A 17,273-nucleotide genomic window follows, 5' to 3' on the forward strand; every position below is an offset into this window, starting at 1 on the left:
GCAGCGGAGCCGCAGAGGACGGCGGCGGGCGGGCCCCGAGCCGGCACGGCGGGCGCGGGGCGCGGCGGCGTCCATGCTGCGGGAAGGCGTCCTAGTCAGCGCCCGGAGGGCGGCGGGCGGGCGGGCGCGGGGAGAGGCGAAGCCCAAGATGGCCGCAGGGCTAGGCCGGCGACGCCACCAGCCGGCGCCGAGCGTCACTGACGGGGCGGGAGGGCCTGCCGCTCCTCCGCGCGGCCGCCTCCTTCCTGCGCGGGCGGCTGCGCGCGCGGTTGCATCAGCCGCCGGCTGCGCGCCTGCGCACTCGTGCCCCGCGGTCTCCTAGGAGACGCCTCTCCCCCGGCGCCGGAGCGGCGGGCGAGGCGGGGCGTGCCCGGAAGCCCGCCTGGCGCCCCGGGCCCTTGAGTGGTCCCGCGCGCTCGACCGGATGCGCCTGCCGCACTCTTGCGTGCCTCGGGGTTCCAGTGCTGCCGAGCGCTAAGAAAAGCATCGACCTGAGGTTTTAGTATAATAAGAGTTGGACAGCGTCTGGCGTTGAGGTACGGAAAATCTGGAGTGCACGGTAGGAGTGGAAAATGAGCCATTCTTGTGCGTTCTTGCCCCCTCGGTTTTAGGGTTTCCAAATCGCTGTTTAGCTGTGCCCGGGATCTAGCTTTCAGCCTTTCTGCGTCCGGCCCACATGCATCCCCCACGAAAATGTGAGCTCGTGTTTCTCAGGTGGTGTCCCCGTCAGACTGTCCGCTTTCAGGGCGACAAACTGAAGTTACAGAAGAGGAAAGAAACGTAGTCTCCAGAAACTGTTTCCTTTCTTTAATGCCTCCCAGCAGGCAATACCCTCAAATCATATTTACATCTGAGCCCCCAGAACCACAGGGTACAACACCTAAAGAAGGAAGCACAGACCATTATCCTTTGAAAAAATTTTGTCTGATAATTGTTTTTTAAGATTTTTTCCCCTTTTTCTCCCCAAAGCCCCCCAGTACACAGCTGCCTATTTTTAGTTGCGAGTCCTTCTAGTTGTGGCATGTGGGAGACCGCCTCAGCATGGCCTGGTGAGCGGTGCCACGTGGCGCCCAGGATCCGAACCAGTGAAATCCTAGGCCCCCGAAGCTGAGGGCGCCACAGGCTGGCCCCTGTCTGATAATTTTAGCTGACGTATTTGATTCTCTCGTGAGTTTGGTCTTAGTTCATCCCTATTTCTGCTAAAGCTGTTTAATGACATTCCTGAAGTCAGGTGTCTGCGACCGAGGGAGCGCTCGGGGACAGCAGAAAGATCCTTCGGGAGCAGAAGGCGGCCAGCGCTCCTCCGCTCCGTGGGACTGGTCAAGGAACAGCCAACTTCCTTCTAAGGAACTAAGAGGGCCTCAATTTGTATGGTTTATCCCTTGGAAATAGCTCATTTTCAATCCTAAGAACTTGAGAAAAATGTGTAAATAATAGGAGTCAGTTTGATAATAGAAAAGAGATCCAAGAATGCAAATTAACTACTCAAAGCCTCAGTTTCTTTGGCTGTAAGGTGAGGCTACTATCTCGTCTTTCAGTGGGTTGGTGAGAGAACTAAATTCCTAAACAGTGCCTAGCCTAGATAGCGTAGGGGCGCAAACATCAGCTCGTATTTGTTATTTATCAGCTAATAATTGTCTCCCATGGCCTGCAGGATAAAGGCCCTATACAGCCTGTCCTCCCCCTGCGCTTTGCCAGCCCTCTCTTCAGTAACTTCTGTTCACACATGTCATATTCCAGGGACATCGGACTGGTTTCCTGCCTTTACTCAACGCTGTTCCTCAGCTGAGAAACCCTCACCTCCTGTTACATACCTACTCATGCCTCAAGGGCCAACTCAAAAGTCAACTCCTTGAAGTCGTTGCCAACCCCCCGAGTCAAGATTGTATCATTACACTGTATTAGAGCACTTGACACTCGACACTGTATTCCTGTAAGTCTTCTCTCCTGCTGGTCTCAGCTCCTCGTGGGCTGTACCCCACTACGGTACTTCCCAAAGTGTGGGCTAGGCACCAGTGGGGATCCCATTTTAAGACCCTTCCAGAAGGTCCTCAAGGTCAAAAATATTTTTATACTACTCCGAAGCTGTTATTTTCCTTTTTAACTAATTTCCTCTCATGAGGGTACGGTGGACATGATCTGCTAGAGGACGCATGGTATGTGCTCTGTCTGGCAACAGAGTGAATGCAGAAGCAGACACGAGATTCAGCTGTCTTCTATTAAGCCAGATAGTAAAGACATTTGGAAAAAATGCAAAACAATGCCACTCATCTTGCTAAACTGTTGTTTTAAAAAATAATTTTTCATGAAAAATGTCATTTATCTTAACATGTAATGGGTTTATTATTTTTAAATGAATAAATATTTTTGAATTTCTGCTTTGAGTTCTTCAACAGTAACTATGGATAGATGTAATCCACATAAACAAAAATTCTTTGGGGTCCTCAATAATTTTTAAGAGTGTAAAGGGGTCCTGAGACCAAAAAGTTTAGGAACCACCCACCTAGCACGCTGACTGGAGCATAATAGGTGATCAGTACATGTTGAATGAATAGAAGAGTAATAATACTTTACGGGGCCAGCCTGGTGGCACAGCAGTTAAGTTTGCACATTCCGCTTCTCAGCGGCCTGGGGTTCACCGCTTCGAATCCCAGGTGCGGACATGGCACTACTTGGCACACCATGCTGTGGCAGGCGTCCCACATAGAAAGTAGAGGAAGATGGGCATGGATGTTAGCTCAGAGCCAGGCTTCCTCAGCAAAAAGAGGAGGACTGGCAGTAGTTAGCTCAGAGCTAATCTTCCTAAAATAATAATAATAATACTTTAAAACAATAGCATCTTCTGTATGGCCAAGTCTCTTGCATTCCACTCGCAACTTTGTCACTAACACCACATGCCCCTGAAAAAAATTTCTTACAACTAGTATATACAACCATGTACTGGGGCTTTGGGGAGGAAAAAGCCAAAAAAAAAAAAAAAAAGGAAGATTGGCAACAGATGTTAGCTCAGGGCAAATCCTTCCCTGCCAAAAAAAAAAAATTTCTTACAACTTTCTTGAATGGGCCTCCCCTTCCCTATGTAGTCATTGGATACATAATTCTTATCGTCCTTACCTTCTAAAAGGGAAAAAATGCAGTCATGAAGTATGGGAAAGCTGTAAGAATATGTGACTGCCTTGTCAGTCTCGACAGGAAAACAGTGTGAACCACCTCCTGCAGCCCGCTATCACCTGGGGGCAGACGGAGGCGGCCCTGGACACAGAGATAACCATGCGTTGCCGAGGCCGTGTGCGTGCTGGTGGAGACAAGTGCGTGGACTGGCAAGCTGACTGGCACTTTGGCAGAAGAGAACTTAAACCTCAGTAAATTACGTTTATTTTAAAAGATTTTGCCGGGCCTGAGGTAAGGGGTTGATAGCTTTACTTCATTTTTCAGAGTCAGTACCACCTCCACAATCTTATTCCCAAGTATCTACTCTCTGGCTACCACCTCCTCTCCTTCCAGTGCCCTGCCCTGGTGCCCTAGTCAATGACTTCACCCCCCAAGACCTCAGACCATTGCTATTTCCACTTCTTTTGGTAATTCCTCACCCTCTTAATCTAACAGGAATCCCAGGATCCAGTATTAAAATTAATCCCTTTGCAAAGACCCCGCATTCACTTGCCCCCTCCTACACTAGCATTCTTCTCTGGCAAAACTCCAGCCCTAGTTAAGCCCAACTACCCACCTATTCTGAGCCTGCACCCTCGCAGCTAATCATTGGTGGAGGAAAACACTCAGCCGTGCTGCCTCACTCACTCCCTACTTGTGATCACAAATTCCATCCACGCCAGGCACTCCTGCTAGTCCCACGGCAGCTCTGCCTCTACACCCTGACACAGCGTCACGTGTCTTTACTCAAACTTCCAGCATTCCCATAAACACACATTCTTCACTTATGATCACAACTCATACTTTATTGAGAAAATAGATACAGTTAAACCTCAACAATGCCATCTTTCCACCACCAAACCCACCAAACTACCTGCATCTGGACCCGCACACTCTGCCTTCAATCCCATTACAAGCGAAAAAGCGTCCTGGGTCCTAATTCCTTCAAGTCTACTCGAGGGATTCTGGCCTCCCTTGTCTTCTCCTCCCTGTAACACACACTGTTCTCTCTCAAGCTCCCAGAGCACTCACATCAACATAGGTCAGTATCCCCTAACTTAAAAACGCTCCCTAGATACGTGCCCCTCCAAGTTTCTGCACCACTACGACAGAATCTCTCAAGAGCCGTCTATGCCCGCAGTCTCCACGTTCTCATCACCTATTCTCTCTTTAACTTAATCCAATGTCACTTTCATCCCCACCACTCATTCAAACAGCTCTTATCAAGGTCACCAAGGACATTTTGCCAAATGTGTTCTCGAACTGCTGTGGATTGAATTGTGCTCCCCTAAAAGATGTTAAAGTCCTAACCCCCCAGCAGCTGTGAAAGTGACCTTATTTGGAAATAGTCTTTGCAGGTTAAGATGAGGTCATTAGGGTGGGCCCTAATCCAGTATGACTATGTCCTTATACAAAGAGGAATTTGGACAGAGACATACGCGCACGTACACAGAGAGAACACAGGTGAACATGAAGGCAGAGAATGAGGTGACGCATCTCCCAGGCAAGGAATGCCACAGATCGCCAGCAAACCACCGGAAGCTAGGAGAGAGGCAGGCAACACATCCTCCTCAACTCCCAGCAGCAACCAACTCTGCCAACAGCTTGATCTTGGACTTCCAGCCTCCAGGACTGTGAGCAAATCCATCTCTGTTGTCTAGGCCGCGCAGTCTGCAGTACTTTGTTAGAGCAGCTCTGGGACATTGACAGTGTCTTTTCTGTAGTCTCCCATGGCGCCATTCTCTTGCTTTACCTACAATCTCAGTGGCTCTTCCTCTTCTAAATGTTGGCCTGCATCAGAGCTCAGTCCACCCATGTCTTTTTTACTAGTCTCTCAAATCTGGGTTTTCTCATCCAGTTCCACGGCATCAAACGCCTCCTAAATGCTGATGACTTCTGGGTCTGAACTCCACACTGACCTCTCCCTTGGGCTTCAGATTCCATTCTCCTACTTCTCCACTTGGATGTGGACCAGACATCTCAAACTTACGATCAGAAGAGGACTCTTAATTCAGCCTCACCAAGCCCATCTTCCCATCCCCGCAGCACCCCACAGTCGTCTTCACCCATTTGTCAAGGGCTCAAACTTAGGAGTCAGCCTCAACTCCTCTTTCCTTCAACAACACAGCCAATCCATCAGCAAATCCAGAATTCAAAATGCATCCAACTTTGACCGCTTTCATCATCCCCAAGCACTATCACTTCCCTTGTAGACTACGGCCGTGGCCTTCTCTCCTGCCTCCTTCCTGCTTCAGACAGCAGCCAGTGGGGTCTTTGCAAACACACACTGGGGCCCTGCAGGCCCTTTCTCAGAAGCTTCACGTCCCCATCACACTAAGAACAAAGCTCAGAGTTCTGGTGGACCTTAAAACTCAGTTCCAACATCCCCTCGGGAAGCCGGCCCTGCCCGCCCCTTTTCCACCATGTCCCTGAGACACTGCACAGCCATTACTGGTTCCCATGTCCGCCTCCCTAGCTACACTGTGAGTTCCTTGAGGACACCATCTACACCTTTGTCATCTTAGTAGCCACAGTGCCTGGTGCCTCGCCTGACTCAGAGAAGACCACCAGTGTTGTCTGTCAACCAGACATCTCACACAAGTCCCGCCACCAGAATGACCTCCCAACTTAAGAGGCTGCCTCACTTTTGACCTTTCCAGTCCAACCTCACCTTTGCTCCCAAATCCCAGCAAGTCGGGTTACTTCATTTTTGCCACTTCTTTTTGAACTCTGAAAACCCGGCCTCCTGGGCTCTTGTTTCTCTTCTCCCTGGGCAGCCCCTCGTCCCCCACTCCCCAGCTCTCTCATTCCCACTCCCTCAGGGTGGTTGAGATTTCTACCCTATTTGGCCAAGAAATTTCCTTAAGAAAGACTCTTGCCAGATTCAAGTTCTGACTTTTCAGAGGTCCTTTGGGACTTGTCCAGAACTGCAGTGACACCTCAAAACCACTTAGGAACAGAGCAGATGGGTAACACTTCCTACAGTCTACAACTCAAAGTCCCTTGGAGGCTCCATAAAATTTCCCAGCATGAAATATAACTCACCATTGGAGTTTGGAAAACTTCTGGGTAAAATGTTTGAACAGGGTCATATCACCTCCATCTTCCATTTGGGGGCTTCGGTTTCAGGGCAATGGCTCTGCTCTAGCGACTTAGTGGTCGTGAGCATCTCAGAGGTTCCATTTCCCCTCATGAAGTGGGGTAGTTAAATATCACTAGGCAGTGAGCTTCTGAAGTGAGAGGATTGTCTTAATTTATTTCAGTAATCCTCAGCCAGGATGGTGCAGGGCCCAGGCACACCTCCAAGGGCCGTGTTCTCCGTGAACGGAGGCATGCTACCAGGGGGCACTGGCAAGCACAGTAAACATTTGTTGGCAGGATGAATGAATGAACCATATCTACTTTCCAGAGTAGTTATAATGAAAACTGACATCGTTTATATTAAAACACTCTGAAAACTAACAAATATTATACCAACTTCAGAGACTTATTCAACCTTGCCCAGGGGGAGGAGCACAAGGTTTGGAGTCAAACAACCTGGGCTCAAATTCCAGATGGAAGGCTGGCTGGCTGTGTCCTTAGGCAAGTCCCTTCCTCTCTCTGCACTTCCGTCCAGTAAAGTGGGGGTCACGCTACTCACCTGATCACGTCGTCGTGAGGCTAGATGCAGCTGACAAACCTAAGCTCCAGTGCAGTGCACCATCGCATGTGAAAGGCCCGTGGCAAAACCACTACCATTACCGTCTTCATCTTGTACATGAGACATTTTAATCTAAACATTTAAACACCAACCAATCTTGAGAACAATAGTTGTTTTTCTCAAATGTCATTTATTAGAAAATACAATTCTAGAGAAAGTGGGAGATACAAGAACGTCTGGGAAGTGGGTACAGTACACATACCTCTTTAATCAGGGCACAGAGGGTCAAAATAAAATGAGCTACAGGCAACAAGCCAGTAACGCAGGTATGGTCCATTCACCTGGAGAAATTCCACCCCTCTCCCCACCCTCCAGCCCCTCCCCCCAGCTGCCAGCTGTATCCTAGACATTTTTAACTTAAAAGAAAAGTTTAAACTTCCTTGCTGCCCTGTGGCTTCAGTGAACGGAGCTTCCTTCTCCAGTTATGGAATGAATCAGCAAAAGGGGGAATTTCTGATCCCTGGAGCTGAGGAGGAAGCTAGTGAGGGACGATTCACAGGGCATCCCTGTTGAACTCCGTTCCCCAACCATGGGGGACATCGGCCAATTCTGGTTTAAAAAGTTAACGTCACATTCAAGGTCTCCCTCTTTTGTCAAAGGCAAGCCTTTGGAGTAAAGCACGAGAGTGCTTTCAGATCCATCTGGGAGGGAATGAAGACGGTAAGAGCAAGAGACCCAGGCTCTCCCTCCCGCTCAGCGCCAGAGGATCTGCACCTCTGATCCAGGCTCCTCGCCACCAAAGAGAATCATGGGAAAAACGGTTTGGGCAGATCCCCCAGCCCATGCAACCTTCCCTTCAGTTAGGGCATCCCTTTGGCTCCAGACTAAATAGGTTTATGGCCCCATAGAATGAGGGAAATTCTTATAAAAAATGTGACAGAAGTGGAGTTTGGGAAAGAAGCAGCACAAAAGAGAGGAGTGGCGTGGTGGGTGACGGGGCCACATAGCACCTGCAGCCTAGAGGCCCTCCCAGGACCAAGGTGCCTTCGGGCGAAGGAAATCTAAGGGCTGAGGCAGCATTTTATCCCCACCAGAGAAAAGAAGGCAGAGACCTATGGGGGAAGCACCCCCAGCATATTCACAGGGACCAGATGGTCCCCAGAAGGGCCGAGAGAACAGAGGGTAGAAGATAGTATTCAGGGCGAGTCCTAGCTAAGTAGGGGAGACGAGAGGAGACTCCCCTGAGAGCTCGCGTCCCTGAATCCTCGTCCTCTGCAGAAGCCCCCATAGAAGGCCCTTCCTCACACACTAGGTATCACATCGCTCTCCTTTGGAGGCAAAATCAGAAAGGCCTGGCAGTGAAGGCCTCGTCCAGCACACACAACCCACCGTCCCTCCCCGACCTGCCCTGAGAGAGGGAGGGCTCTAAGCGAGGACCCACTGGGCCCCTCCTCAAATAATTCCTATAGACAGAAGAAAAACAAAAATCTAGTGAAAAGTCCAATAAGAACCTTAATCATACAAAATTCCAAAGTCTTCCTCTTCTGCCTGCTGAGGCATAGATGTACGTCCCTTCTCACAAGGCTTCCTGTCCAGTTAGGACAACGTTACTATTGCATTTTTAAAAATAAAAATAAAGATATCCACCCCCCTCCAAATGCTACTTCACCCAGCCCACCCCACACCCCCAAAGCAGGCATTGCTCCCTTGACACAAGGTAAACTTAAAACTTCGCTGCAACCTCACAGCCCCCAAGGGCTGCTCATCACAACCAGCCCCAGTTCCGTCTGCAGGGGAGGGGACGGCAGAGCGCAGGGACCCTCCCTGACTCCTAGCACGCAGGCCGGTCCACCGGACTGCAGGGAGGCCCGCCGAGGGCCCACCCCTCCACAAGGCAGGGAGCTGCTTCTCCCCCAGCTCCCCCAGCAGCCTGGGGTCCCAGGTTGGGCTCACGAGGTCTCCTGACTCCGGGATCCCAGTGCAAACCAGCCAGCCTTCTCCTGGGCCAGGTCCAGCTCTCGCAGGCGGATGCGCACCTCCCCGAGGAGAACGTTCTCCCAGAGTCCCTGCTCACTCAGCACACTCAGCTGGAGCTCCCGCTGCTGCAGGTCTCCCTTGGGGATCCCATCATACACCAGCTGCAAACACAGATCAGATCGGGAGGAGAGGGGAGCAGTGAGAGGGAACGTCGTGAGGAGTCCAGAGGAGCACGGAGGAGGGAGATGCTTGAGTGTGTGGTGGTTTGATCGGGCTGAGGCTAAGACCACTTTATCTCCCCAACCAGACAGAGTGCTGGCGAGCTGAGAAGGCATACAGCACCCAAAGGAAGCTTGAAAGAACTCCGCTCTTCGCTCAGAGCTCAAGCAGGTGAGGGCTTTGTACTGGGGCCACTGCTCACATCAGCAAGGGACCAGCAGGCTCCTCCTCCCCACAGGACAGGGCCCAGGGCACGCCCCAGCTGTGGAGTCCCCACCTGCAGGTTGGCAAACTTTTTCATGTAAAGGGCCAGATAGGAAATATTTTAGGCTTTATAGGCCATACAGCCTGGTCTGTGTCACAACTACTCAACCCTGCCACTGCCACAAGCAAGCAGCCCCAAACAGTACTGAAATGCATAGGTGTGGCCTCGCTGTGACACAGTTTTATGTACAAAAGCAGGCATGGTGTGCTGACCCCAGCCCTGCCCCACGCACCATCTCATTGTAGGTGGGGTTGCAGGTTTTCCGGGCCACTTTGGTTTTCTTCTTAGTGGTTTTCTGAGGGTCAGGAAGGAGATAAATCTTCACATAGGGGTCAGGGTCATTCCCGTCCTGGAGCAGCTGCTACAATAAAACAACAATAAAAAAGCTGAAGATTCTTCTGTCTCTGTCACCATTTCTGTGATCACTCTGATCCAGACCTCATCTCCCACACTTGGCTTCCTGCAATGCACAGTCGTTTATTTGTCTGCTTCCCAGCTCACTCCATTCTGATAGAAATTATCTATCATAATCATGCTAGGTGTCCTACTAAAACATCAGTCAGACTGCCTGTTGCATCCAGTCTGTACTTTCTATGCAACGGCCCAAGGCATGCCGTAATGTGGTATGTCGTGACTGAACCGTCGTCTTCCACCATGCCCAATGTCTTTGTTTATTTTTTCATTTGATCCAAGTAACCTCTAAGAGGGAGAGAAATGAGTCAGAGACATTAAGGTGCTTGCTCAAGGTCAGCCAATTAGTGATTCACCCGGCGGGGTCCTTCTAAATCTTAAGTTAGATCTTGTCATGCCTCTGCTCAAAACCCTCAAGTGGCTCCCATCTCACTCCTGGTAAAAACCACAGCCCCGATGGTGGGACCCAGGCTCTGGTCCGCTGTGCCCTCTCCAACCTCCACATCCTCTGTTCTGTTGGCTCCACGGGCTTCAGCCGCAATGGCCCCTTGCACTTCCCAACGTGGCCCAGGCAGGCTCCGACTCAGGGCTTTTGGACTGAACTGCTCCCTCCTCCTGCAACAACCCTCCCTCAGGTGTATATTCATGCCTCCCTCTCTTACCTCCTTCCATCTTTGCTCAAACACTTCCTCCTCAATGAGGGCTTCCCTGACCACTCTGCAAACTGCCACTGCCCTCGCTCCACCCCAGGATTCCCGTCTCTGCTTTAGTTCGCATCAGAGCACTTACCACTGCCTGACCTGCCACATGGTTGGCTTATCTGTCTTCCTCCTAGGATGGAAGCCCCAAGGGCAGGGCTTGTTTACCCCTGTATCAGCGCCTGCACAGCAGACACCTGACAAACATTTGTTGAATGAATGAATGAATGAATGCTGTTGTAAGAGTGAAACCCAGGTTTCTGATTCCAAAACTCACGCTCCTTCTTCCACATGCTCCTACCAATGCCCCAACTACAGAAGCCCAGCACACTGCAGGTGTTCAATAAAAGATCCCTTCCTCTTCTACTCACATTGTTCTTAGAGTCACACCAAAAGCTTAGTAAGTAGATGCTGCCTTGATGACACTGTCATGGGGCTGCCTTATCTCCATAACAAGAACAAGTAATGAGCCCCTTGGCCTCTCCCTTGTAAGAATCACCACAATCACCACAATAATAATGCCAGGCGCTATGTTAACTGCTCCACAGGCATTATCTCATTTGTTAAAGAACAAAAATTCAACAGAGTAAATTTAAACATCTACGGCTTTATTCAGCGGGATCACGACTCAGGCAGAATCTCACCCAGCAGACAGACAGACGCTCCGAGGGGCTGTACAACATGGAAGGTTTTTATAGGCAGAAAGAGGGTAGGACAAAGAAGTGAAAAGAGTGGATTATTTCAGGCCAGGTCACCTTCCTTTAGGGGAAGGCCGGGGTCCTGGCAGGCAGACCACCTCAGCTGGGGTTGATCAGGAAACTCCAGCCTGACTGGTTTCAAGTGCCACTCCGTTAAGCCGTGGGGCTCACACAAGTGACGATACTTGGGGCCTGTTGTTTCTTTTTAACACAATGTTAAACAACAAAACCCAACAGAGGAAATTCGAAGATCTCCTTGGCTTTATTAGGTGACACATGAATCGGGCAGCATCCATCCAGCAAACACAGAGATACTCTGAGGAATTACATAAAAAGAAGGTTTTTATAGGAAGGAGGGTGGGGCAACAGAGCTAGCAGCAAAAGAAAAGAAAGGAATATTTTCAGAACAGGACATCTGCTTTTTGGGGGAGGGAACAGCAAGGGTTTTATCAGGTAGATGGCCTCTTCCTCCTCTGGGATGGAGAGGCCTACGGACAGGTTACCTCATGGGCGCTGACTAGAAAATTCCAGATGGGTGGATTAAGATGATATTTCTGGGCGGGGCTGAGGACCACAACTAGGTTAGCTATTAATCTAGGTTTGGTATTATGGCTTTAGCACAAGCGCCTCGTGGTTTTCTGTGTAACGACATTTTACCCCGTAACAACCCTTTGAGGCAAACCCTAACGTTTTCCCCATTTTAATGAGGCCCAGAGTAATTAGGCTACTCACCAAGGGCAACAGGGAGCAAGAAGCTGGGTCTAGCAGCACTGGGCCATACCATAGGCCTGGCATGGCAGCAGGCCCACTGGCGGGCACTCAGGAACATCTGAGGTGCTGGGGCCCAGGGCAGGCCGCACCAAAATAGCCCACAATGGCATAATGATTATTTTGAGTTAAAGTTACTTGTCTTGACAAAGTTTTAACCCTCCTGTCTGTTCCCCTTGAAAGCAGAAAGTAAATCTCCCATGTGAAAGGGGAAAGATAGAGACATCCTTGTCACCACAGCAAGGAAATTCAGGGCTGAAAAGCCTGTAAAAACAAACTTTGTTACTTTTACTAATTTACTATCTCAAGCCTAAACTCTGCTTAAACTGCTAATTACATACCCCAAAGTTCCTTTATCCTGTCAAATCCTCACAAATTTATTGTCTCTTTGTATAAAAATATTATATATAAACTGCCTGCTTTGTTCACTCTCTGAGCATCATTTTTTCTATGATCTCCTGTGCACAAATACTGAATTGGTTTCTCTCCTGTTAATCTGGTCTTGTGTCAGGGCTTTTTTTTTTTTTGAGGAAGATTAGCCCTGAGCTAACTGCTGCCAATCCTCCTCTTTTTGCTGAGGAAGACTGGCCCTGAGCTAACATCCGTGCTCATCTTCCTCTACTTTCTATGTGGGACGCCTACCACAGCATGGCTTGCCAAGCGGTGCCATGTCTGCACCCGGGATCTGAACTGGCCAACCCCAGGCCACTCAAGTGGAACGTGCACACTTAACCGCTCGCCACTAGGTCAGCCCCATGGTCTTGTGTCAGTTTTATTAATCCAGTCATAAGAACACAAGTGGAGTAGGGGGTGCATTTTCCTCCCCCCCAATGATGAGAGTGGTTACTCTCATCAGAGGGGGACAGAGAAGGTCTGACCAGTCAGAAAAGTACCAGAAGATAAAGAACCAAAGAAGGACTGCACATGCACTTACCAAGCCCCGAATATGCATCACCATGATGAAAAGTTTATTGTTTTTGTAGGAGATTGACAGCTTCACCTCCCCTCCTACCTTCCCGATGGGCCGCGCCCATGAGCCATCTGCAGGGATGAAGGAAACCAAGAAAGGTCATGAAGCCCCTGTCCCCATCTGGCACCAGGCAGGTGTGTGTGTGTTTTCCTCTGACCTCCCCCAGAATCTCCATGTCAGGTTCCTGACACTCCATGGCGGATCTGCCAAGTGGGGTCTGTGAACATGCTTTAGAGCTGGGTTGGGATGGTTCTATCCAATTTGAGTATGTAATCACCAACTGAATATCCAGTCCCTGGGAACCTGCTCAAGGAGCTATGGACTCCCCAGCCTGAGTGGGAAACCAGATTCCACAGCCAGAAAGCAAAAGAACAGAGACAAGTCAAGGAAAGAGCATTAGGAAGAGGTGGAGGCAAGAGAAACTGCCCTTGGGAATGGTTCGGCGGGGCTGGCGGAGGTGTCGCAGAGGAGGCCTGTACCTGAGGACTTGGGAGCTGGGCTGGTGCCCGCAGCCTTCTCATCGCGGGGCAGCGGGTGGAAGAAGGTGCACACCAAATCACACTGGAATGGAATCAGAAAACAGGGCTGTTCTTCAATAAGACAATGGCTCCATTTTTTTCATTGGGAAAGTGACTGTTCAGATTAAAAGAGACTGATGCAACAACCAAATGTAATGTGCAGTTCTCAGTTGGATCATGGCTCAAACAAACCAACTCTAATGTACTGGACGATATAATGACACTCTAGTTATATAACAACACGTACTTATTTTTAGAGATGCCTAGTGAGTATGAGGGGTGGAATGTCATGATGTCTGTGATTGATTTTAAAATACTTCATACAACAGATGATGCTTATATGGCAAAATATTAACTCTTCAGGTGATGAACATACAGGCACTCGTTATACTGTTTCTCTACTTTTCTGTTTGTTTGAAAGTTCTAATAAAAGGTTTTTTAAAAAAGAAAAAATAAAACTAGGTCACATCAGGTCAAATCAGTCTGTTCTTTTCTGCTACTCCCCCTGCTATCGACACACACACCACCCCCTCAAGCACAGAGAAATGCCTAAGCCGGCCGTGGACAAGGCCACGAATCCTGCTCTTGAGAATATTTCCTAAGTAATTGGGGAAAACAGAAACTAAAATGTGTGAAAATATCCACCCTAGTATTAATATGAAAAAAATGGACATATCTAAATGTCTTTCACGAAGCAAATGGTTAGAGATTATAGTATTGCGAGCCGATGTATTAATTTGGTATGGATATCCAAAGTTATGCTTACTGTAAATGCTAAGTAAAAAAACAATATAAAATTATATTTATGACCACTACAAAACTGTAAAAGTCACATTTGCAAATGGACAAATAGGAAGGAAACCTGGAAATGGGGTTAGACGATCTGTTAGGGTGACAGGACTCCTAACAGCTAGATTTGTTTTTATGCCCATTATAACACCAAATTACAGTACCATTTGTTTAAAACAAAGAAATCTTAGTGGATACATACTCAACCTGCTCAAAAAGCTCCTTTTCCTCAAGCACCCTTCCTTCCTCAGGTTTTCATCACTGCAAGCCCTCTGGGATCTCAGCGACAGTGCGCCCTCCCCGAGCGCCCGGGGCAAACCTCTGCTTCGCTGCAGTCATATGCCCGACCCCACCAGGCTGGTGCCAGACCACTCAGCTCCTTCAGAGTCAGACCCAGAAGAGCCTGGGGCCTCCCTGATTCCACTGCCCCAGACCCGCCCACCCTGCAGCAGCGCCCACCCAGAACAGCCAGGAGCAGAGGTGACCCACCCACCTCCGCCACCTCAGGGGCTGCGTGGATCAAGTGCCAGATGTAGCCGTTTAACTCCTCCCTCCGACGCTCAGCCACCGCCTCTCCCCGGGAGCGCCCAATCACAAAGCGGCTGGGGAAGCTGGGGAGAGAGGAAGCCGGCAAAGAAACTTAAGACCAACGGGCTCTTGTCACATTTCCTTTGCACATGACCCCCCACTTCTCACCAGCCACCTTTCCCAGGGACCCTCACCCTACTCCATTCCCCGCAGCTCCCCCAGGCTTGTGCCAAGGACACACGCGCATTTCATCCTCAACAGTTCCAAGGATTCCAGACAACAAAACCCAACTATTGGGAAGAGTCTTAGGGCTCCCGAGAAGTGCCTTGGAAAATAATTTTTTTAAAAACTGTGGTGAAATACACATAACATAAAATTTACCATCTTAACCATTTTTAGGTGTACGGTTGAGTGGCATTTAGTACATTTACACTGTTGTGCAACCATCAGCATCATCTGTCTCCAGAGCTCTGTTCCCTTTGCAAAACTGGAACTCTGTCCCCATCAAACGACGACTCCCCTCCTCCTCCTCCAGCCCCTGGCACCCACCATTCTACTTTCTGTCTCTATGGATTTGACTGCTCTAGGGACATCGGAGAAGTGGGATATCAGACAGTATTTGTCTTTTTGTGACTGGCTTATTTCACTTAGTATAAGGTCCTCAAGGTTCATCCATGTTGTAGCATGTGCCAGAATTTCCTTCCTTTTGGGGCTTAATAATATTCCAATGCATGTATATACCACATTTTGTTTATCTATTTGAACAATACTTTTACTCTTTAAAAAGTCAGAAACTTTGAAACCACCCGATTCAGTCAGTTCCTGCCCGCAATCCAGTTTGCTCCCCCGGCAGGTGGGCCCAAGCTGTTTCAGGGCTGGAGTGAGGCCTCCCAGGGGTGCGGGAGAGCTCAGCCAGCAGCAGGAGGACCTGTCATCAAACTTGTTACCAGGCCAAGAAAAGTAGGAAGATCTCAACTCTAAAACGGTAGTTTCTCACTGCTGCAGTCCTGCCTAACCCAACGCCGTCCACCTGCTCAGTACCCCTGTTCAGAGAGTAAAGGGGCAGCTACCTGGGCAAGAAGGAAGAAGGGAAGAGCAGCCGCAGCTTATTGTGTAACTCCTGGAACTCCTCGAATGTCCGCTGGATGTAAGTGGCCTCATGAGCATTCTCTCGCATCACCTTTACCACGTAAACCTGCAAAGGTCCACGTCTTAGAGAATACCTGCCAAGCCCTCCGCACCCAATGAAGGGGACAGGTAAGGGAACAGAGAGTGTGTGTGTGTTGGGGGTACACCTTTCAGAAGGAAGACGGCACAGTGTCTCCATAGGAAATGTGCAGGACAGACAGCACACATGCGGGAGTCTGTGCGCAGGACCCTCATCTCAGAGGCATAATCATCCAATTCAGCCCTGGTTCCAGGCAGGCCACTTGGGCAAGGAAGAGGGAAGTGGTCTGCGATTGGTCCCAGCACAGGATGCTCAGTCAATTCCAGTATCCATGGTGTCGATGTGAGGAAAGTCAGAACCCCAATAAGCTGGGGGCAATGGGGACCAAGAGAGGGTCAGATTGGAGAAAACACTTACGTAGCCCTTGTTGGGGTAAAAGATCTTCTCGTGGCGGCAGAGAAAAACATCACTGATGCGGCCGGAGCTCTTGACAGTATATGTTCGGGGAGCAAAGGAAAGGGCCAGTCGGTCATCTGAGCCTGTGAATTTCATCTGGGCCAGGTTATGGATGAAAAAATTGAGCTTTGTGGCCACACTGCCCAGGCTGGACTCAATCAACCTGTTGGAGCAGGAGGATGGGAAGAAAAGGATGTTACCGCAGACCCAGGTCCCCACTGCCTGGACAGAGCCATCTCAGGGAGTATCCTCTGACACCTGAGACAAGCACTCAGCTCAGATGAAACCATGTTCCCCGTGTAACACCCTCAGAAAGCACGATGGAGACAATGAGCTACATGCATTTATTCCTGTGAATCCTTGAGTCAATGCCCACCTGAACCAAAGACAGTTAAACCAAGGTAGGGAAGAATGAGGGACTCCACAGAGGGTCACCCTGTGAATGTCTAAATATTGTCGTCAAACTAAATTTCAGGGTTCAGTACAATGGAGCCTCACCGAGCACTGCTCAATCTAGAGATTTTAGTTCAAAAGGAAAGTTCTACATTAGACCCAAAATAAAAAATTTAGTCGGCTAAGTTCCAAAAAGAGTGAGCAATAAATTAGAGACATCATCCACATGGACAAAACTGTAGATATAGTACACAGACACCTCCCTGCTTTCATACACAGTGTGCCTAAAAATGTTGTGAAATATGGGAAAATGGAACTGTGGAATTCCATGTTTTGACGAGGGGGAAGGCTCTGATCCAGGGAGCTAGAAACTATTAAAAATCCACATTATACATTGCCCCGTAGACAAAGTTTTTGACCGAGACCTGAGGAGAATGCAAGTAAGAGATGGACTATAGTACCTCCATATACAAAGTCAGCACCAGAGTGCAGGCGGGAAACTGAGTCTGAGAGAAGCAAACGGATTGACCTAAGTCAGAGGCAGAGCTGGGCAACAGGCTCTGCTGGGCAACCAGCCTTGCTGTCAGTTCTAGGCTCTGCTGGGCAACAGGCCCTGCTGTCAGTT

General features: G+C 49.4%; 1 protein-coding gene across 6 annotated transcripts in view; it reads right to left on the reverse strand.

Moving 5' to 3' along the window:
* Nucleotides 1-6,960: 6,960 nt before the first annotated feature.
* The window catches only part of PIK3C2B (phosphatidylinositol-4-phosphate 3-kinase catalytic subunit type 2 beta), a 61,676-nt gene continuing 51,363 nt past the window's right edge, over nt 6,961-17,273 (reverse strand). For 4 of the 6 annotated variants that reach the window (XM_046680754.1, XM_046680755.1, XM_046680759.1 and 1 more), the window contains 7 exons: nt 16,217-16,418; nt 15,702-15,826; nt 14,597-14,714; nt 13,276-13,357; nt 12,761-12,867; nt 9,484-9,612; nt 6,961-8,928 (listed from right to left, as the gene is read on the reverse strand). In XM_046680754.1, the coding sequence (XP_046536710.1) occupies nt 8,740-8,928; nt 9,484-9,612; nt 12,761-12,867; nt 13,276-13,357; nt 14,597-14,714; nt 15,702-15,826; nt 16,217-16,418 (952 nt within the window). In that variant the 3' untranslated portion in view covers nt 6,961-8,739. The other 2 variants (XM_046680757.1, XM_046680756.1) reach the window with 2 other exon arrangements.

The sequence above is a fragment of the Equus quagga genome, chromosome 13 (assembly GCF_021613505.1).
Source record: "Equus quagga isolate Etosha38 chromosome 13, UCLA_HA_Equagga_1.0, whole genome shotgun sequence".
Lineage (NCBI taxonomy): Eukaryota > Metazoa > Chordata > Mammalia > Perissodactyla > Equidae > Equus > Equus quagga.